Source organism: Elephantulus edwardii, unplaced genomic scaffold, assembly GCF_000299155.1.
Source record: "Elephantulus edwardii isolate Elephantulus edwardi_28Jun2011 unplaced genomic scaffold, EleEdw1.0 scaffold00023, whole genome shotgun sequence".
In the NCBI taxonomy this organism is placed as follows: domain Eukaryota; kingdom Metazoa; phylum Chordata; class Mammalia; order Macroscelidea; family Macroscelididae; genus Elephantulus; species Elephantulus edwardii.
This window is the reverse complement of record NW_006399773.1, coordinates 4,090,083-4,112,559: the sequence shown is the minus strand read 5'-3', so window position 1 is coordinate 4,112,559 and position 22,477 is coordinate 4,090,083. Positions and strand designations below refer to the sequence as shown.

The following is a 22,477-nucleotide window of genomic DNA, read 5'->3' as shown; positions in this document are numbered from 1 at the left end:
GGCAGGAAATCACATGGGAAGAGATCACCCATCTTGTCCCATAGAGCAGCTGATGGATTTGAACCACTTGTATTTGGGTTGGCAGTGCAACACATTACCACTAAGTATACTAATGGAAAATGTGGAGATTTCACTTCTTAATTCTAGGAAGGTTTTGTGGCCTAGTGGTAAGAAGCTGTGCTACAAACTCAAAGGCATGTGGTTCAAATCCACCAGCTGCTCTACAGGAGGATAGGGAGCCTCCTCCTGTGAAATTTACTGCCTCTAAAAACTGGCTGGAGGGTTAGGTAGGAATACAACAACAACTTCTTAATTTCAAAGAAGAAAGCTGTTCTATTAATATAGTATGGAGTTTTGGTGATCAAATGAGTCAAGGCTGTGTCCTTTCTCCATACCTATTCAGTCTGTGAGCAGATTATTCAAGAAGCTGGATATTATGGAAAAGAATGTGCCATCAGGGTTGGAAGAAGGCTCATTAAAAACCTGTATTATGCAGATGACACAACCTTGCTTGCTGAAATCCAAGAGTCACATGCTCCTTAAGATCAAAGACTATATAACCTTGAATCTGAATTGTATCTCAACATCAAGAAATCAAAAGGCAACACTGGGCCAAAAGGCAACATCGTAATAGATGTAGAAAAGATTGAAATTGCCAGCAATTTCATCGTACTTGGATCCACAGCCAACACTCTTGGTACCAGCAGTCAGGAGACCTGGAGCATGTATAAATTGAGAAAGTCTGATGTCAAGGACCTCTCTAAAGTTCTAAAGAGCATGATGTCAGTTTAAAGAGTAAGGTATGCCTCATTGAGGCCATACTCTTTCCAGTCCCCTCCTATGCATCTGAAAGCCAGACAGTGAATAAGGATGGCAGAAGAAGAATTGATGCCTTTGAGTTGTGAGATCAGTGAAGAGTACTGAATATCCTATCAACTGCCAAAGAACAAACAAGATACATCTTGAAAAAGTGCAGCCATAGAGCTCCTTAGAGGTGAAGATGCTGAAGTTTAGCCCAAATACTTTGCAATCACTTGTTATGCATCAGAGAGTTGGACAGTGACTAAGCAGGCTAGAAGGAGAGATTGATGCCTTTGAGCTTTGGTGCTGGAGAAGAGTATTGAGGGTCCCATGGAGTGCTAGGAAAACAAACAGATTCATCCTGGAAAGGGTTAAACCGGGCGGCTCCTTGGAGGCAAGGATTCTGAGGCTCCTTCTAACATACTTTGGACATGTTGTGAGGAGGGGCCGGTCCTTGGAGAGGGACATCATGTTTGATAGGGTGGAGGGACAGTGCAGGAGGGGAAGGCCCTCTGTGAGGTGAATTGATTCAGTGTCTTGGGTAATTGGGATGGTTGTATCGAAGACGGTGTGATTGGCACAGGACAGAGTTTAAGGGCTGTTGTACATAGGGTCGCTATGAGTCGCAAGCGACTCGACGGCACATAACAACAACAACAGCAATAACTTTGGGAAAGTTGTTAGGAGGAGTTAGTCTTTGGAAAGAATATCATGCTTGGAAAGGTAGAATGTCAACAGAAGAGATAACCTCAGCGAGATAGAGTGACAGCAGCTATGGGCTTAAGTATGTCAGAGATGATGCAAATGACACAGAAATAGGATTCAGATCTATTGTTAAGAGGGTTGTTAGGAGTTATATTTGACTCCAAGACACCAAATAACAAGTGAGTAAGAGGTTGAGCTGCCAACTCAAAAGCAGGAGGTTTCAGTCCAGCAGCTAATCCTCGGGAGAAAGGTGGTCATTTTCTTCCTCTGAAAACCCACTGGAATGGAAGGTCAGTCATAACAAGGACAACTAATCTAGTACTAAATTGACTTCTACTGGGATAATTAGGTAAGAGCTACATGTGTAGAGTTATTCTTGGGCTAATAAATTGGCAAAGGTTTGTTTTCTTTTTAAATTACTGTTATTATTTTTATACAGTAGATTGAAAGATATTTTCATGAGGTCATTCTTCCTAAATTTAGTGGAAGATTTAGTGCGTAGATTTTTAACTTAGAAACACTGAATATAAAAGAAGGCATTTGTTTGTGCAGTTCACACATTTTTAGTAGCTATATTCTGCCAGCATTGTTCTTTCTCGTTTTTTTCAAGTTAATATTTAAGATTATATTAACAATGAAAATACAAAAGATGTTTATAATGTAAAATGATTATTCAGTGCTATATTACTCGTAGACAGACTGCATAGGTATTTTAGGCTCCAGCACATCAGATATATTAGATTAATTCCTTTTTTCTAATTTGATGTATATTTTACATTAATACATAGTATTTTATTTGGGAAAAAAGAATACTTTATGTTTCTATATATACAGCATATATTTTAGCATTTACATTTTTAACTACTGTGAATACTGTACTCATCTATTGATCAAAGCTGCCTCTGAAATGATAAACTAACCTTTATATTTGAATTCTGTTTAGATATTTTTAAGGTAACACAAAGAAATTTTGGACCACTTAAAAGAGACTTGTTTTTGTTTTGTTACTTTGTCATCATTATCTTCCCTTTTAATCTTGTATATATTTGCTTATCACCCACTTGACTCATAGCTGACTCTCCAGCACATTTTCATAGGTTCAAATCTGCTGCTACCTCTGAAGAGGGAGGATAGGCAGTCACCTCCCATTGTGATTTAGAGCCTCAGAAACCCAATGGAGAAACCCACTATGAGTGAGAATTGACTAGATGACAGTCAGTCTGTTTCAAGAACCAGAACATTCCCAGTGTCATAGAACTAGCCTCGAGCCCTTTTCTAATTCTTCATAAAGAGAACTACTGTTTCTCACTTATATACTATTAAATTGCTTGGTTTTCTTTATGTCATTATCACCTAAATATACATCTCTAAATAGCCATCAAAGATAGATTTGGTTTTTATAGAAGGATATGACAAGGCCTCTCTGCAGTGTGGAACATGGGCTGGAGGAGTGTAGAGCTGTAGGCACAGCCACTTTTAGCATTTGTGTCTCTTCTCAAGATAAGAGGGGATGATGGGATTGGATTCATAGCAAACTATGTTCTTGTCATTGAGCAGAAGGACATCACCGAGATTTCTAGATTGAGCAGTAAAGTGGATGATAACACAGTTCCTAACCTTAGAAAAAGACAAAGTGTTATGAAGAAAATCTGCTAAATTTAGTTTCATTTCATCTGAAGTACCTGTGAGATATTTTAATAGAAAACTTTCCTTCAGGATTCTAAATCCCAGACAGATCTGAGTAGGCGATGGATCTGTGGTATACTCGTTGTCCTCGAGTCAGTTTTGGCTCATGAAGACACACTGTGTCTCATAGTAGAGCTGTGCGCTATCAGATTTTAATGACTGGTTTTTCAGAAGTGATCCTAGTCCTTTTTTCTGAGGATGAAGAGTAGACTTAAACCATCAACCTTTCTGTTAGCCGAACCCGTTAATCATTGGCACCGCTCAGGACCAAGTCCATCTGCAGCACAGGTGATAGTTTTTATTTCATAAATAAGTACTGATAACTTTGCGGTTTAATTCTGTTGCGTTTCTTAAGCTTTTGTTATATTTTGTGGGTTCAAGCATGTACACTCAGTGCTCTTCTGACTCATAGTGACCCTCGATTGGGTTTCCAAGACTCCAACTGCCACTGGCAGGAGAGTGCCTGTCTTAATCCCTTTGAGCCGCTGGTGGATTTGAAGCTCCAGAGAAGCACAGCCTTATGGGTAACAGTGCTGCTAGCTACATATTTAGCCAGAGCTTCCTGATGATTTGCTAAAGAAATATAACTCATGAAGCATATACACAGACACTTACCACAAGCAAATGTCTGATGCGATTGTAGTAGCGATGATTGAGGGGTAGGGAAGGAGATGGCTAACAAATCCAAAAGTAAGGCAACACCCTGGGAAATAGGAATGCTTGTGTCCCAAGCTCCATAGGTCAGGCAGCTGGAAGACTATGTGTGAGGGTCCTTCCTAAACACCTGCTTGCCTTCTGGGGACAAAACACACCCTAGGGAAACTCCTTTTTGCTTTTAAGTCCTGAGTAGATATATTGCTTGTATTACAATAGATTATAAAATGGAAGGTAGTAAGACTACATTAACGGTAAGATCATTACATTATATAACATTAAATTACATTAAGGAAGGTGATCTCTACCCAGGGTCGGCTGATTTCTTCGCATTTCTTAAATTACTGTGTGACAGTAACCAGACTAATGTCTGCTAAACACCCAGCAATCCCAGCCCAGCCTAGTTGACACACAAAATTTATTTTTATGGTAAAATGCACAATCATTTCTAGATAATTTACAAAGCCATATAAGTTTTTCTATGTATTCCTTTTGAGAACTTTTTAACTTTTTTTTTTCATTTTTGTTATTTTAAAAAACACACCCAACCTCTAAGAATGCTACTCATGATAAAAAATGTCGTTCTACTAGCCCCTGTTCTTTGAGGTGTGGTTAGTGGGGTGAGTAAGTGAAGCTAAGTGAGTGAAGCTATGTGGAGGAACAGCAGAAGAGCCGTAACTGGAAGCGGGAAAGCCATTTCCTTGTCCCCAGTCTGGCACCACGTGTGATAGAAAAATGAATGCAGCCTAACCTGGAGACTTGTGGCATTGATTCTGCTGCCCTAGAGCTGTCGGACGGCCACAGAACTCCAAACTGACCCTACGGGTGGGTGTTGGAGCTGGAGTGGACACTTGCCACCAGGTGGTGCCATACTGCCACCTGGGCAGTCTGAATTACACACAGATTCCTAGTGGGCCAGTTGGACAAGCTTATTTCGGCCATTTTATTAACTTGGTATTTTATGCAGCTGGATCCTTATGTATTGCACTTACCTTGTTATGGCTTGATGAAACTATCATGAGGGTTGTGCCTTACGAGGCTTCCACAGGGTGAAAATTAATTGTAAATTATTTCTCTTGACATTTAGAATAAAGAACTAATTTTAGCATTTCTTGTAAAACAAAATTCAGAAATTGTTTAAGCACTAAGGATTTTTGTGCTTGATGAAATGAATTACTTGCTTTCAGTTTAGATGCATGATTTTGTGTATTTATTAAAATCTGGGTCTTGTGTTTTTTATAATTATTTACTAATGTGAAGAACACTAGCTGTCAGGAAATCAAAGGACAAATTGCATTGGGAAGCCCTGCTGTCATGGACCTCTCCAGAGTGCTGAAGAGCAAGGTTGTCAGTCTAGATACAAAGGTGTGCCTAATCCAGGCCATGATCTTCTCAATTCCTTGTTATGCTTCAGAGAGCTGGACAATGCCTAAGGATAACAGAAGAAGAATAGATGCCTTTGAGTTGTGGTGCTGGAGAAGAGTCTTGAACATACCGTGGACCACCAAGAAAACAATGTACAGACTTCTGTCTTGGAAAGGGTGAAGCCAAGTGTCTCCTTGGAGGCCTCACGTACTTTGGGCATGTAGCCAGGAAATATCGATCCTTGAAGAAGGACATCATGCTCAGAAGGGTGGACAGACAGTGCAGGAGAGGGAGACCCCAGGATGAGATGGATTGATACAGTAACTGGGGCTATGGGGGTTGGTATGTCAGAATTAGTGAGACTGGCTCAGGACAGGGAAGGGTTCAGAACTGCTATATATAGAGTCACTATGCATCACAGGCAATTCAATCAATAACGTTCTATGACAGGTTTGGAAGCAGGAGTGGCATCCACTAAACGTTGATAATTGTAGAGGGGCTTCAGGCCTTTTGTTCATGGGGTCGCTATGAGTTGTGCTCAACTCGAAGGCAGTTAACAACAGTGAATGCTTTATTGAGTATGCAAACACATTTGAATATATAAATCATAACAAGTTATGTCTAACATCGTGAAGCATGGAGCTCACAGAACACTTAACTGTGCTCATGTGAGACCTGTACCTAGACTGTTGTCCGAACAGAGTAAGGGAAATCTGCATGGTTTGAAATCAAGATGTTATGCAGGTGATACAACCTTGCTTGAAGTGAGGATTTGAAGTACTTACTGCAGAAGATAAAGACAACAGCCTTCAATATGAATTATATCTCAACATCAAGAAAACAAAAATCCTAAGCATTGGATTAATAGGCAATATCATGATATACGGAGAAAATGCTGATGTTCTCAATGATTTTGCCTCACTTGAGTCCACAATCAACACTCATGGTGTCAAGAAATCAAAAGACATGTTATTTTAGGAAAATCTGCTGTCAAGGGCCTCTTCAAACAAGATACCAGTTTGAACACTAAGGTATACCGATCCTAGTCACAGTCTTTCCAGTCACCTGCTGTGCATATGATGTAGAACAGTGACTAAGGATGACAGAAGAATTGATATCTTTGAGTTGGAGAAGAGTACTGAATATCCCGTGGGCTTCCAAAGAACAAACATGTATCTTGGGAAAAGGGCAGCCAGCAATGCTCCTTACAGGCAAAGATGGTGAAACTTTGTATTACGTACTTGGGGCAGATTACAAGAAGGGACTTGTCCTGGGAAAAATATCAGCATGCTTGAAAAGGTAGAGAGTCAGTGAAAAAGAGGACCTTCAACAAGAGGGATTCACATAGGAACTGTATCAATGGAATCAAGTAAATGAGAGATGATAAGGGTGGCACAGGACAGGTCAAGTTTAAATCTGTTATTCATAGGGTCACTATACGTTGTAGTTGACAGCACCACACAACAGCAGCAAACACTAGTTGTCTAAGAGATGTCTTAAAAATCATATCCCAAAACCAAGTTGATGGGTAAGGGGGTGAGGGAAATAGAATTTGTTCAAATCTGTATTCGAATTTTCTAAATAAACTAGAAGGGGGAAAAAAGAATAAATTTCTGCCTCATGCTCTACACTAATCCTTCTCCACTTTCTGTCTTACTCAGCTTAATTAAAACTATTTTACCATATACTCAGGACAAAATCCTTGAAGTCCTTTTTTTTTATTGGTTTGCTGACAAAGTTGTATATATTGTTTTTCACACTATTCTTCATTCACACTGTGTTTCATACAAACATTCTCATGCATTGTGTTTTATAAAATTAATCACCATTGGACCTGACCTGTCATTATCCTATGCTTTTGCCCAGATCCTTTCTATTTCCTTCCTTCCTTCCCTCTACCCACCAAATTGTACAACCTTGTGATTTCATCCCATCCATCCTCAGCTCTCTGCTTCAATCCCTTTCCCCCTTGAGCTCTCATACTCCATACATGTTTTACTAGTTATCCTTCTATTTTTATAACAGTGGTCTTATGCAGTATTTGTCATTATGAGACTGAGTTAGTTTATTCAACATAATGCTCTCCAGTCTCTCCTAAGTTACATAGTATTTTTTTAATCATTGCTCCTGAGTGCTGCATAGTATTCCATTGTGTGAATGAACCACAATTTCTAAATCCATTTAGTTGTGCTTGGAAATTTATGTTGTTTCCATGTTCTTGAAATGGTGAATAACGCTGCTATGAATATTGGTGTACAAATCTCTGTTTGTGTCTCAGTTCTAATCTCCTTGGGGTATATTCCTGTTATTATTGTTGGTGTTAAGTGCCATCGAGTCATAAATGACATTGTTTCTCTAAGTTCATAGAGTTTCCGGAGGCAAGCTCTTTCATAAGTGGAAGCCACTCCTGCTTTGAAGTTTGTTTTAATCAAGGAGCTCCACCAAACTCTGTCCACCATGGGTAACCATTTTCACATTTGACACATCAGTGCCACAGTGTTCAGCATCACAGCAGCCACGAGTTACCTCTGTACAGCAAGTGCTGTATGATCTAGAAGAATGTTTAACCAAAAACAATTAAAACCAGGCCTGAGGGCTGCAGATTAAAATCACCAACCTTTGGCTTGTTAGCATCATATTCTGTCCACTAGGCCTACAGCGCTCTCTCTATGTTGTTGTAGTTCCTAGTAGTCAGGGTCAAATTCAGTAGTCAAATTCAGGGTCATAATTTAGCTGTTTCTAACTTGTTTTCAGTTTCGTTTGAACTTACACAGGAGTAATTGATCTCTTTTATTGTTGGCCCCTGGTCTGTCTTCGCTGTTGCTATTGAGCTTTTCCTCCATTTAATTTCACAGTTCAAGTCAACCTGTTCTTTTATCAAGCTGTATATAGTTGTCATTTCTGCTTTTTAAAAAGGTATTTTCAATTAATAAAATTACAAATAATAAATAGTTCTTTAATAAAAGAATAGTTACCATTTTATATAAATATTTTCCATGGAATCCCAACTTTCATTGCTATTAAATAAATCAGAGCCCACTTGTAGCAGACCATCCTTTGGGTTTTTGAGACTAAATCACACAAGAGGTCATCCAACTTTCTTCTGTGATGCTGGTAGATTTTTTAAAATTTCCATTTCCAATTATTTTATTCTTTTTATTTATTCTGTTTTCTCTTTTTTAATTTTCTACTAGTTTACTTAAAGAGTATGTATACATTGTTTTTCACCCAGATCTTTCCCATTTCCTTAACCCCCTCCCACCACTGGTAGGTTTGAACTCCCAGAGGCTGAGCATTTGATTAGCATTGAAGCACCCTGTGACCGTTTTGTCTGAGTTGGCCCAGAAATAAAGTAGCTCTTTGTTTATAATAAAGTGGACTTGATCTGGACCAAACATAATGGTTAGTATATAATTGTCACTTGGTTTATTTTTATCTATTTCACTTAGGGATCTCTAGTGACTTAATGGTAAGAAATTGCAGTGCCACCACAGAGGTATGTGGTTCGAACCCACCAGCTGTTCCACAGGAGAAAGATGGGAAGTTAGTTATCTTCCCATGTCATTTACTGCCTCTAAAACCCCACTGCAGGGTCAGCTACGGGTTATCTCCCACTCAGTTGTACTCAACGACAACAGATTTCGCTTCTTTAGGAAATATTTTAGATTTTTGTCAGCTGCTTCTTAAATTTAAACACAGATGCATTTTAAATGAGTACTTTGCATCACTGCTTAAATATTTCATAGTTGTTTGTTTTTGTGATTCTGTTTTTTGTATTAGAGCCTCTTCTATTTTCCGCTTAATTTTCACATCTATTAATTTTTTTTAAATCCTACTTGAGCATCAACAAAAATATAAACCCAAGAAAGTATATCACGTTCAGCAGCCTTGAACATGAGTGTTCTCAATAGGTTTCAGCTCTCACAATTAGTAACTTGAACTGACTCCTAGCTGACCCTGCGGAGGGTTTTTAGAGGCTATAAATCTCACAGTACGAGGTGGTTTCCGTCTTTCAACCTTACATCAGCCAGTGGGTTTGAACTGCTTGCCTTTGTGTTGGCAGTGCCACTCCGGCCCATTAGGCTGCCAGGGCTCTTTATGGTGTATAAATAGCCTGTGTCAATTCGTATTTGGTCCAACTGGAATAAAGATTGATTTTAATTACCCAAAGATATTTTTTACGTGGAGACAGCAGAAGAGTGAGTTACTTATTTAGTTGTTCAAGTTACTTACTCATTTGTTCATGCTGAGTTGTCCTGACAGCCAGCCTTTATTCACTATTTATTCCTGGTATATTTCAAGCTCTAAGAAAAGCTGTAATAAATCTGCAAACTACAACATGCTATGCTGTCGACATTGCCAATACTGATTTGTTCCTACTACAATTTCAGAGGTTTTCCTCATTTTTCTTACCACTTTTCAGGTCTTAATCTGGATTTCCTTTACCAGTAATCTGAAATTTATTTTCTAGTATTGAAAAATAGGTAAATTCTGTCTTTTATTACAGTCTTATTACATATGTTTTCTGGTGAAGCTTTTTTGTTTTGACTTGTAAAATACTTTTGGACAAACATATATCAGCTACACAAATAGCACTATATGGCTTAAAAAAATCTATTTTATGAGTAATAGTGAAATCATTTTCTTTAGAAATGAAGATCTCAACCTTTATAAGTTTCTTAGTTAAATGTTAAGAAGCTCTTGTGACTTAGTGGTAAGGAATTGTGCTGCCAATACAAAGGTACATGGTTCAGATCTACCAGTGCTGTATATTGCCTCCGAAAACCCTGAAGGGCTCCCTCCCTGTGGGTTGAGTTCAGCTGATTCATTGGTACGCAACAACAGTTTAAATGTTACTTTGCCACATCTTTCTATTTTTTTGAGAAAATTCTATATCTCTTATTCCAGTGTAAGTCTTAATACTACCTCCTTATTCTAAAAAATGTCCTGTTGTTATGTGCCATGGAGTTAGAGATGGCTCCATAGCTGACCCTCCAGTGGGTTTTTAGAGCCTGTGATTTGCATGGGAGATAATTGCCCATCTTTCCACTGTGGAGCTCCTAGTGGATTCAAACAGCCCACCTTTGGGTTGGCAGCACAGCTCCTTATCCACTAGGCTACCAGAGCTTCCTAAAAACAAAAGTCCTAACATTGGTGGCCTAGTTGTAAGAAGCTGTCCTTCAGTCCCAAAGGCATGCAGTTCGAGTCCACCAACTGCTCCACAGGAGAAGGCAATCTCTGCTGCAATTTACTGCCTCTGAAAACCTGCTGGAGAGTAAGCTATGAGTTGATCCCTCATGTCACACAACAAGAACAGGTTGAATTATTTGGACATTCAATTAATAATGCTACTATACTCAACTTTTCATTTCACAGATAAGATTTCCGTCTTTTACCTTTTCCTCCCATCTTTCCTTTCAATCTACCTCACACATGCAAACATAGATAGGGAGAATGGAAGATGTGGGTATGTCTTTATGGGGGGAGGATGAAACCATGAAAGAATCATAGTACACAGTTTGGAGATCACAAACTATCTTTTATAAAAGAGTTTCCAAGGTGAAATCTTTGAGTTTATGTATTTTATAACATTTGTTATAAAATTAGCCAATTCCAGGCATTACTCTCAATTATTACATTTGATTTTGTGTTTCGCGTAGATTTCAAAACTTGAATTGTATTACCTTGTACTTGCTCTGTTGGCTTAGGTAAGGAGCTGCATTTCTAACACATAAGCACAGAGTTCAAATCCACAGCTGCTCTAGGGAGAAAGATGGGCATTCTCCTCCCTGGCGATTCACTTGCTCTGAAAACCCCAAAAGAGGGCCAGCTGTGGGTTCAATTTCATGATAAACAATAATGAAAACTTTTCCAAAGTCAGATCTCTCTTCTTCTTTCCCTGTGCTGTAGAGAGTGTCTACCAATTTTTCAAATTTCTCTTTGGAAGAACATTTGAATTCCTGCTGTCTATTGTATAAAATTGTATTTGTGTGGCATTTTGTAATGCATTTAGCATTTAGAAATGGATAACTTAATTGTTTTAGGGCAGTTATTATTTTATCTGTGGTAGGATTTCAATGCATTGGGTCTTGGAGTTCAATACATTGGGTCTTTTATCTAACCAGTATTAATTTTGAAAGACCACGTCATATACTGTGAGTCATAAAAATGAGTGTGTAACATAGTCACAGTTTTCTCAAGGTTTATTTTAACTTCGCATCTGTTTGTGCTAAAAAATGATCATGTAATAAGAATCTCATAATGTCAAAAATACTCAAGACCATAATGTCTATGAAATAAAAGAGAGTCGTAAAAGAGGTAACATAGTATGATGAAGAGCATAGAATCTGGAGCCACATTGTCATCTGTATGATCTTGGGATAATTCTTAACCTCTCTTCTGCCTATAAGTATTTTCATTTGTGAAATGGAGATGCTAATGAAACCTATTCCTTGTCTGATTATTATGAGGCTTATATGTAAAAGATTATGTGATTGGAAGTTACCATATATAAAGGACAGTTTCTAGCTCTTGATGACTTTGTTCTTATAATCCATGTATTAATATATTGAATTTACAAGATTCAGAAAATAACTGCAAACCTTGAAATTCACTTGATAATATTGAAGGAAATATCTCCTGTTCCGTATTATATGGAATGATAATACTACTAGTTAAAGCTTGTGTATTGTGGATAGGATGAGTAAGTTGCTACCTGTGACGGTACTGTGACTTACACAAAAATTTTATCAGCACACACCCGGGAGGGCTGTGGTGGAATCCTGAGCTCCTCTCTCTCAGGATTGCCTTTACTCCTCTTCTTTTATCTTTCCCTCTTTCTTGTTTTAAAATGTTCTCTTTATTTACTCACCTCTCTTTGTCTGGTTAAAAATAATTCCTCCCCTTTCAGGCCAGGGAACTTCTGGCAGTTCTTTGTCAGTGTTCTGTTCTAGCCATTTTTGGAGGATTTTCCCCAATATTTTGCTTGCATGTATATTAATGATTTTGTTTGATAATTTCCACAGCCTGTTGGATCACCTTTCTTGGGAATGGGAACAAATATCGATCTCTTTCATTCAGTTGGCCGGTTAGCTGTCTTCCAAATTCCATGGCACAGACCAGTGAGCACAACCAAGGCTGCATCTGTTAGGGGAAACATGTCACTTGGTAGTTCAGTAATTCCCAGGGACTTGTCTTTTGCCAGTGCCTTCAGTGAATTTCTTCTTTCATTTCTATTGGCTCTTTATCATATGCTTCTTCCTGAGATATTTCAGTATTGACCAATTGTCTTTGGTACGGTGGCTCTGTGCATTCCCTCTATTTTCGTTTGATGCTTCCTTGATCATTTAAGATTTTGCCACAGCATCACTCAGTATTGCAATTAAATGTTTGAATTTGTTTTTCAGTTCTCTTAGCTCAACGTCACTCAACAACAACAACAATATAGCCACAAAATTTCATTTAGACCTCAACATAGCATCATGTACAAGCAGCTAGATAGCACAGGTACATTGTGACTGTATTACCCAAAATGAGACCCACCATGATGGACTTAATGGAGTCAGAACAACCCTCTAATCACTTAAGTAATTGTCTCAGAGTTGGAATCAACTCTCATAACTGATTCCAGTGGGTTTTTGGAAGCTGTGAACTATCCACGTAGTAGCAGTGGATCCAAACCACTAGAGAGGCTAGAGTCTCTGCTAGCAGTACAACTCCATTCAAATTACCCCACCAGAAATTCCTTCCCTGAGCACTCGTACACTTTAACCAAAAGTAATTATATTTCCTCTCACAAACCTGACATCAGCCTCTTTTGAGTTTTCTTTCATTCCTTATTTATCACTTGGTTTTATTTCTAATGTCCTTTATAATAGAAAAGAAAATTTAACTGAGGACTGAAGCTTCTACGGATCTCTTATGATTAGTTAGTCCTTGATTGGAAGCTAGGATTTTGAAGCTCCATCTCACATACTTTGGACACGTGGCCAGGCGGGACCAGTCCTTGGAGAAAGACATCATGCTTGGAAGGGTAGAGGGACAGCACAGGGGAGGAAGACCCCGATGAGATGGATTGATACAGTAACTGGGGTAATGCGGGTGGTTGTGTTGGAGTCAGCAAGATTGGCACAGGGCAGGGCAGGGTTCAGAGCTGTGTGCATAGGGTCACTATGTGTTGCAGGCAACTCAGCAGCACATAACAACAAAAGTGTGACTAATATTTATGTGAAATATTTAAGCCATTTCTGAGAATACAAAATTACAATGAATTTGTAGTGATTTATTGACTAAAATGTTCAGCTCAGAATGGAAAAATATAAAAATGTTTCATATACTTTGAGAATTCTGTTGCATTTTTAAAGTTAACTCCGTATGTTTTAGTTAATTTTCAAATAACTTTAAAAGTTGCTACAATCAGGAATTTGTCAGAAAATAATGACAATTTTGTAATATCTACTTTAAAATGCACATCTCTTTAGATTATCATATAAGAATAGTTTCTCTTCTTTTCAATCTGTCTTTCAATATGTCTCCAAGAATTAAAACCTTTTGTTTCTGAATCATAAGCTACTTGGTAATAAATCTCTTATAGTTGAAATGTATAAATTTTAAATTTGTTATTGTCTGTATCCATGCAGAAGAACACCGAGTGCAGGCATAGCAAGGATGACCATGAAGCAATTCTATCCAGTACTTTTTAGATACATTTAGTCAAACTGATCGAGGCCATATAGTCTTTGCAGTTACTTACAAAGCGTCAGAAAGCTGGACAATGACTAGGAATGATAGAAGGAAAGTTGATGCCTTTGAGCTGTGGTGCTGGACTGCTAGGAGAACAAACAGGTTCTTCCTGCAGAGGGTGAAACCAGGCTACTCCTTGGAGGCAAGGATTCTGAAGCTTCATCTGACGTACTTTGGACATGTTGCAAGGAGGGACCAGTCCTTGGAGAGGGACGTCATGCTTGGGAGGGTGGAGGGATAGTGCAAAAGAGGAAGACCCTCAATGAGGTGGATTGACACAGAGACTGAGGTAATGGGGGTAGGTGTGTAAGAGACAATAAGATTGGCACAGGACAGAGCAGGGTTTAGGGCTATTGTACATTGAGTCATTATGAGTCTCAGGCTACTAGACGGCACATAACAACAACAAAAAAAGACGTTCATGATTCTTTACTAATATTTTCCATGAATAAAAAAAAAAAGAGCTATTGCCTTCAGATTAGAACCTGACTTATATCTGACCCTCCAGTAGTTTTCCAAGCCCAGCAGATCACTTGGGAGGAGGTTGCCTATCCTCCTCACAGAGAGTGGCTGGTGTATTCGAACCACCAGAGAAGGGTGACTTTTGGATTAGCAGTGTAACTCCTGTGTACTACACCACTAGGATTCCTTTCCTCATGAATAATAAGAACCAACCTCTAATAGCCAGTCCAGTTTTTTATGATCGGGTGTTGGAGTGAACTTGTCTGTAGTAAAGCTTTTGACCAGTGAAGGACCTATATATATATTTGCTGATGGTGGCATACTGAAAATGAAGAAAGCAAATGAACACAGATTGTCCAGAGTAAGAATCTAGTAATACTGGAAGTGGTAAGAAATGAAATGGAATAAAGATCTATCTCCTAAACATTAGTGAACCGAAATGGACGGGTATTGGCCATTTGGAGTCAGACTATCATATAATCTACTATGCTGGAAATAACACACTGAAAAAGAATGGCAGACTGCTGAGCCCACCCTTTTGACACCCATGGGGAGAAGGGGCGTGTAATGTTTAGAGATTGCGTTTGAACCTACACCGCTCTGCACTATTAGTTCCCCAGGTCTGGTGTATAGACACACTGAATGTCTAGGCTCTAGAGGGGACTTAAAATTGCTACATAGTCTGTCTCTTAGTAGGATATTTATGACTCTTTCAAAACGGTTGTTATTGCACTTGAAATAACTGCAGTGTTTATTTAAATATTAGAAATCTACGAGAAGCAAGAGATAATGCAGTGGCTGAAAAGGACCGAGCAGTGATGGCTGAAAAAGATGCTTTAGAAAAACATGATCAGCTCTTAGAAAGGTAAGATGAAAATTGCCATGTTCAAACTCATTTTTTTCCTATTCTTTTTCTTTTAAAAACTACATTTTTAATGGAGGTATAGTTTTCTTTTCCTTTGTAGTATGATTGGTATGCATTATTTTTATGTCATTATTACACGTGTTGAAAACAAGATCTTGAAAAGTTCCATCACCCCAGGGGATTTACTTATACTTCATTTGATCAATCCAGACCTCTCCCACTGAAGAGGCAACAGTTTTTGTTACCACAGCCTCATTATTCTTATTACAGACTAAAAAGAAATGGAATAATTCATATGTCTTAGAAAAAGTGCACCCAGAAGGTTCCTTGGAGGCAAACATGGTGAAACTTCATCTCACGTATTTTGGACATGTTGTTAGGAGAGGTTATTCCTTGAAAAGGGACATCATGCTTGGAAAACTGGAGGGTCAGCAAAGGAAAGGAAGATCCTCATCACCATCGATGCAGCGCCTGTGCCAATGAACTCATCTGTGTTGAGGATGATAAGGATGGTGCAGGATACAACAGGATTCAGATCTGTTGTTAATAGGGTCCCTATGAGTCGTACTCGACTCGACAGCACTTAACAACAGATTCCAATCACCAGTTATTAGCAATGAGTAAGTCACTAGCTATAAAAAATTCTATCCTAAAGATGTAAGGCTTCAATTCTTTTATCTGGGAGCTACAGTTACCTAATGTATAAAGGACATCTTCCTTCTGTACCATTTGCTCTTGATCATAAGTAACCTCCTAAAGTGGTTCATTATTGACCAGTTCTTTTTTTGACACACTGACTCAGTATATTTTTTTGGTCTTCTTTTACTGCTTCATGTGTCATTCAATATTTTACTCATCTAATCCTTCAGTATTGCAGTGTGCAACTTGAATTTTTTTCCTTGCATTCCTTCAACTTGCAATATATCAAGTGTGTATTTCTGACACTATGCCTTGTAATACTTTGTTTTTTCTTGATTCTCTTTGAAATCTTCTATTAATTTCTTTTCTTCATCATTGCTTCTATTTCCTTTCATTTATCTACATTCTAGAGCAACTTTCAGAGTCTCTTCTCGTATCCTTTTTTAATTTTAGTCCCCACTGTTTCAGCATTCAGCTGTTACCAAAAATTGTTGCAACCTGAAAAATCTGGTCATGTCATTCAAAACAGTGTGATCTAAGACTACACAGTGACTAAAGATGACAGAAGAATTAATGCCACTGAGTTCTGGTGCCAGAGAAGTACACTAACTATCCCATGGACTGTTGCGAGAATAAATATTTCTTGGAGAGATGGCACCTCTTATAGAAGGAAGGATGGTGAAACTTCAGCTCATACTTTGGGCATGTTTTTAGGAGTAACTCCTTGGGAAAAGACATCGTGCTCAGAAAAGTGGAGGGTCAGTGCAGGAGGGGAAGACCCTCAGCAGGATGGGTTGACACCCTGACTTTAACAGAGAACTTTAGTGTAGCAGAGATGATGGGGACGGCAGAAGATAGGACAGGGGTCAGATCCATTGTTCATAGGGTGGCTATGAGTCCTCCTTGGCTTGACAGCCCCCAGCAGCAACAAGAGTGTTCCACTTAATATTCAAGGGCAAGCTTATACTCTCTGCCTATGTTTCCACAGTGAGAGCTCTCTAACCCTGTCTCTTCTGTTCCATGTACTTTATCTCCTTGCCCTCTGTCCGTATATAGCGCTTTCTCTTCTGTGTCTTTTTATGTTTTCTTGTTCTGCTTAGAGTGGCTTATTCTCTTTACTTCTTCATACCATATCCACCATTCCCTTCATGTCTTTTGCTTTATATGATAACAGCGTGTTTATTTATAGATACCGACTTCTGAAATACTGATTCTTCAAAGGTATTTGATGTGGATCACAACATATGTGGCTAACCTTGAGAAGAATTTGAATCAAAGAACACCTGATTGTGCTTATGTGAAACCTATCCTTACACCAGTCATAACAGAGCAGGCAAATACTGCATGGCTCAGGATCAGGAAAGGTGTGCATCAGGGATGCTTCCTGTCACCATGACAGACCTTTTCAATCTATATACAAAGCAGATAACCCACGAGGCTGGAGGAAAATAAGATGTGCTGATAGCATCCTGTGTTATATATTGAACTGCTAATCAAAAGGTTGATGGTTCATATCTGACAACCACTATGAGGTAGAAAGATAAGCAGTCTCCTCCTGTGTTTATTCAGAGCCTCAGAAACCCAGTTGGGCAGAGGTTAATTTGTAGGTTAGAAGACCTCACCATATCCTGAATAAATTCAAGTGAGGATAATGAGCCTCAATATTAAAAGAATAGTAAAAGTATCAGAGCATGATAAAAAGTCCTCTGTTGTTGTTGTTAAGTACTGTCAAGTTGTAGGCAACTAATTGAAACCCTGTGAATGAAAGACCTGGACACTTGTATAACTTTCATCCTTTCTCCAAGTTCATGGAGTTGCAGGAGGCAGCTCTTTCAGAAGTGGATGCCGCTCCTGCTTCCAAGCTTGTTTTAATCAGGGAGCTCCACTGAACACTGTCCACCATGGGTAATCATTCTCGCATTTGACACATCAGTGTCACAGTGTTCAGCATCACAGCAATCACGACTTACTCTGTACAGCAAGTGGACAGACGAGGGCTATATGACCTAGAAGAATGTTTCACTAAAAACAATTAAAAACAGGCCCGAGGGCCGCATATTAGAGTCACCCACCTTTGGCTTGGTAGCATCACTTTATGTCCACGAGGCCAACTGATCTCTCTCTATGCTGTTGTTGTTAAGTGTCATTGAGTTGTAGGCTACTCATAGCCACCCTATGAACGAAAGACCTGGACACCTGTATAACTTTCTTCCTTTCTCCAGGTTCATAGTGTTTCCGGAGGCAAGCTATTTCAGAAGTGGATACCACTCCTGCTCCCAGGCTTGTGGAAAAATAATGTGATTGAGCTAAATCCCCCCCTCCCAAATCTATGCTTTTATCTGTTCATACAGCAATATTTGTTAACCATCTGCTGTATGCCTCGCACTATTTTAAGCCTAGTACCCTGTGTTTAAGTCTTAGTTAACTTAAAGGAAGACCCTCAGCAGATGGATCGATGTAGTGATTGCAGTGGACCGGAGAATGTGAGGATGATACAGGGTAGGGCAAAGTTTCCATCTGTTGTTTGTAGGGTCACTTAAGAGGCTTATAAGACAGACTAGCTCTGACTCAATGGAATTTAAATTCCCAGAAAACACACAAATGATAAAGATATTAACGTTAGATACTTGAAACTAATGTCACAAAACAAGAAATTAATCCAAAAATTCATGAATTGCACTTTGAATGTGTGATAGAATTGACAGTGAGCATTTTTTATAAAATTGAATCTTAATGAATAAATTTTGAATATAAATATTTTATCATAATTGCAATAAAGAACTTAAAAGACAAAATATTTAAAAGAAGTAAAATCTTTGCAAAAATAATTTTTTAAATGAAGTGAAAATTTAAACTTTTGACTGAAATTACAGATTCATCGTATATCAAGAATGTGTAGTACTGTTTAGATCAGCACCTCTAATAGCTAGCAATGTCAAGCATTCCTAATGTGTTTACTGGCCCTCTGACACTCTTTGGTGAAGCTTCTAGTCGTCTCTTCTGCCTATTTGTGATTAGGTTTTTTTGTTTTTCTCTTGTTGATGTACTAGAGTATTCTATAAATTTTAATTATGAGTTCTTTCATGGCTATGTCATCAGCAAATATTTTTCCCCGTCTATAGACTTCCTTTTTACTCTGCTGGAGAAGTTTTTTTATGTATACAAGGATGTAATATTTAGAAGGTTCCATTCATCTGTTTTATCCTCTCCTAGTTGTAGACACTCAACCAGATGGATTGACATGGTGACTGCTGCAATGGGCTCTTGTATGTTGAGGAAATGTGAGAATGGTGCAGGATAGAACAGAGTTCAGATCTTTTTTTTTGATAAGGTCCCTATGAGTCATACTTGACTCAATGACACCTGACGACCACAACAACAAGCAGTTGTAGCTTTTTAATTATACTTGTCAGTCAAAACAAAATGAGTTTCATCTCACCCCAGCAACAGTAGCAAAGTTCAACAGGACTGCAAACAGTTGATGCTGGTGAAGATACAGACAGATTGAAATTTTAATACCCTGCTGGTGGCAATATAAAGTAGTACAATCACAATGGATGGAAGTCTAACACTTCCTCATAAAGCTGAAAATAGAAATATCATTTAACCCAGCTGTCCCATTACTGGGAATATAACCCAAAGAAATCAGAGCTGTATTGCAAACAGATATGCACATCCATGTTTATCACAGCATTAATCACAATATTTAAAAAAATGGAAACAGCCTAGGTGCCCATCAGTAATTGAATGGGTAGAGAAATTATGGTACATTCACATATGGAATACTATGCAACATTAATAAATGAACTTGTAAAACAATACACAACATGGATTAGTCTGGAAATATCTCAGTCGCAAAGGGATAAGTACTGCATAAACCCATTATTGTAATAATAGAATCTAGATGGGGTGCAGGACAAAGAATCAAAAAGAATGGCTAGATAATGAACATTCACCAGTAGGGGTGAAAGAAGGCCATACTGAAAGGAATGGATGATTAGAAAAGAGAACGTATAATACATATATGTAACTAATTTTCAGAAAGGAGGTAGAATTTTATCATGATATTTGTTATTACTTAAAGTTATAAAAGAAGATATATCTTTCTGTATTTTAGCCAGAGTAGATAGGAAAGGAAAAGCTCTTGGACTGTATATGGGAGTAAACAATGTAAAACAACAGAAGCCTGAACATTTTTCCAACAATACTCTGGTGGCCTAGTGGCAAGAAGCTGTGCTACAGTCCCAACGGCACACAGTTTGAGGCCACCAGCTGCTCTGCGGGAGGGGCGGTCTCCTCCCATGTGATTAAGGGCCTCTGAAAACCTGCCAGAAGGTCAGCTATGAGTCAGTTCCTACTCTACAGTACACAACAATAACAACAACGAATAATAGTACATGTGATTAACTCAGTTTATTTCCATATTCGTCAATGACTTGGGATGTTTAAAAGTGAAAATAATTTTTCTAAAAATAAATGATGAGTCAAAACTGTTAAGTTTATTAATATTTATTTCACATAATAATTTAAGATCTTGAGAATCCCTTCATAATTCAATGTATACACAATGGAGATATGTTCAGATATTTTTATGTTTCAAATTTCCAGGACAAAATATGCATATATTCCCACTTTTGTGTTTCATGTCTGCATCCTTAAAGCTCAATTGCCTGAGGTGATCACTATATTTAAAATAAAATTAAGGTTCATAGATACATACATACCTAGTAATTCATCCACTTCAGTTCTTTTTCAGTCAATAATTAAAATAGAGAATAAGGTGCAGAAAAAATTTAAGAAATAGAACCACAATATGACCTATTAAGTACTTTTTAATTGAATCTAATGTATAGGCTCATTAAAGTTATGTGTATATTTTTTTAAATGTTGCTTCTTTTGTCATGGGACCAAGATTTGCTCATAGACTTTTCCCTCCCCTCCCCGTTTCCATTGCCTTTTCTAAGTCTAACCAGTTGAATTGTCTCACTTTGATTCCAAATGCAAAAAATGGATTTAATTAGTGTGTGTGTGTGTGTGTGTGTGTGTGTGTGTGTATTTATATATATATGTAACTAGAAAAGTGCTTTCCCATCTAATGATTTAGAATAACATTATGTTTATCAACGAAGGAAAGACATTATTAAATGTATGTACACTTGTAAAGGATGCTCTTTTAGCATTCTGAAATCATAATTGGTCATTATACATGTGCAGTGAATCAGAGAGAGAGAGCATGTATGTGTGTGTGTATGTGTGTATGTATACAAAATCCTTTATAGATGACTGCTCTGTTGCTTTAGGGAAATTTTCATAGATTTAGATTTGGTAAATATAACTATGTCCAAAAAAAGATATGTATAAAAAGTTGGAATGCCAGCTGACTAAATCAACTCATAAAAACTTGAGTTAAAAGTTAGATATTTTCCAGGATTATTTTAAAATATGATGTTTACTGGAAGGAAAGTCCAGAGAATTACCACAGATGAAGTGTGAGTGTGTTTCTCCCACTTGTAAATGAGCTCTTATTTCCTTCAGTGTATATTCTGGTCCACAGTGAGTCATTTTCAACATGTTTCAGTTTAACTCCTAATACATTTTTAAACTTGGCAGGCATATTTAGTTGAACATTACTCCCAGTTTTAGAGACTGCCTCTAAATTATACGTCAGTCATCACGGAGGGCTCTTTCAGTGAAAAGGAAATAGGCTTGATTAGAAATAGTATGTTTTGAAGAAGCAAAAAGGAAAAACCATTATCGTTGAGTAATATTGCTACTATATATTTATTACTTTTAATATTTTCTATAAAATGGTGTGCTTGTGAAGCTCTTTTACGTATCTTCATAATTGTAGATGATACTTAAAAGAAGGCACTAAGAGAAAAAATAATTTTTTTTTTTTTAAAAAGGCGCTAAGAAGAAATAAGATTTACCCATGATTGTTGGGGGTGTATGTTGTTAAGGTTGTTGTGTACTGTCAAGTTGTAACTGACTAATCGTAATGGCTCCTGAGCAGATTTCCAGAGGTTGCAAATTACACAGGAGGAGATTTCTCCCATGGAGCATTTATACTGGTGGATTTGTGCTGCATGCCTTTGAGCTGGCAGTATAGCTCTTTACCACTAAGCCCCCGAAATCGCCTACATGATAGATAGTAGTTAATTTTTTTTCTTCTTTTGATACCGCCTGGATCATTTAACATTCTGCCTAAAGCATCCTTGATTGTAGCAACTCAAGGTTTGAATTTGCTCTTCAGTTCCTTGAGCTTAAGAAATGCTGAACGAGTTCAGCCCTTTTGATTTTCCGACTCCAGCTCCTCGCACATTTCATTGTAATATTTTGCTTTGTCATTCTGTGCTGCCTTTTGGAATCTTCTGTTCAGCTCTTTAGTGTCTTGGATTCTTCCTTGTGCTTTGGCTTCGTGTGTTTGTGTTCCAAAAGTTAGACAGTGAAAAAGGAAGACCAAAGAAAAGTGGCCTTTAATTTTTATGTTCTCAGGGTATTGAAAATCCCGTGACTGCCAAAAGAGCAAATAAAGCTTATTGAAGGAAGTGCAACCAA

The 22,477-nt window shown here is 38.0% G+C and overlaps 1 protein-coding gene across 1 annotated transcript in view; it reads left to right on the top strand.

The window, feature by feature from the left end:
* The window catches only part of PIBF1 (progesterone immunomodulatory binding factor 1), a 311,116-nt gene that overhangs the window by 48,361 nt on the left and 240,278 nt on the right, over positions 1-22,477 (top strand). Inside the window, exon 9 of the mRNA XM_006882728.1 lies at positions 15,182-15,280. Within this exon, the coding sequence (XP_006882790.1) occupies positions 15,182-15,280 (99 nt within the window). The remainder of the gene's footprint in view (positions 1-15,181; positions 15,281-22,477) is intronic.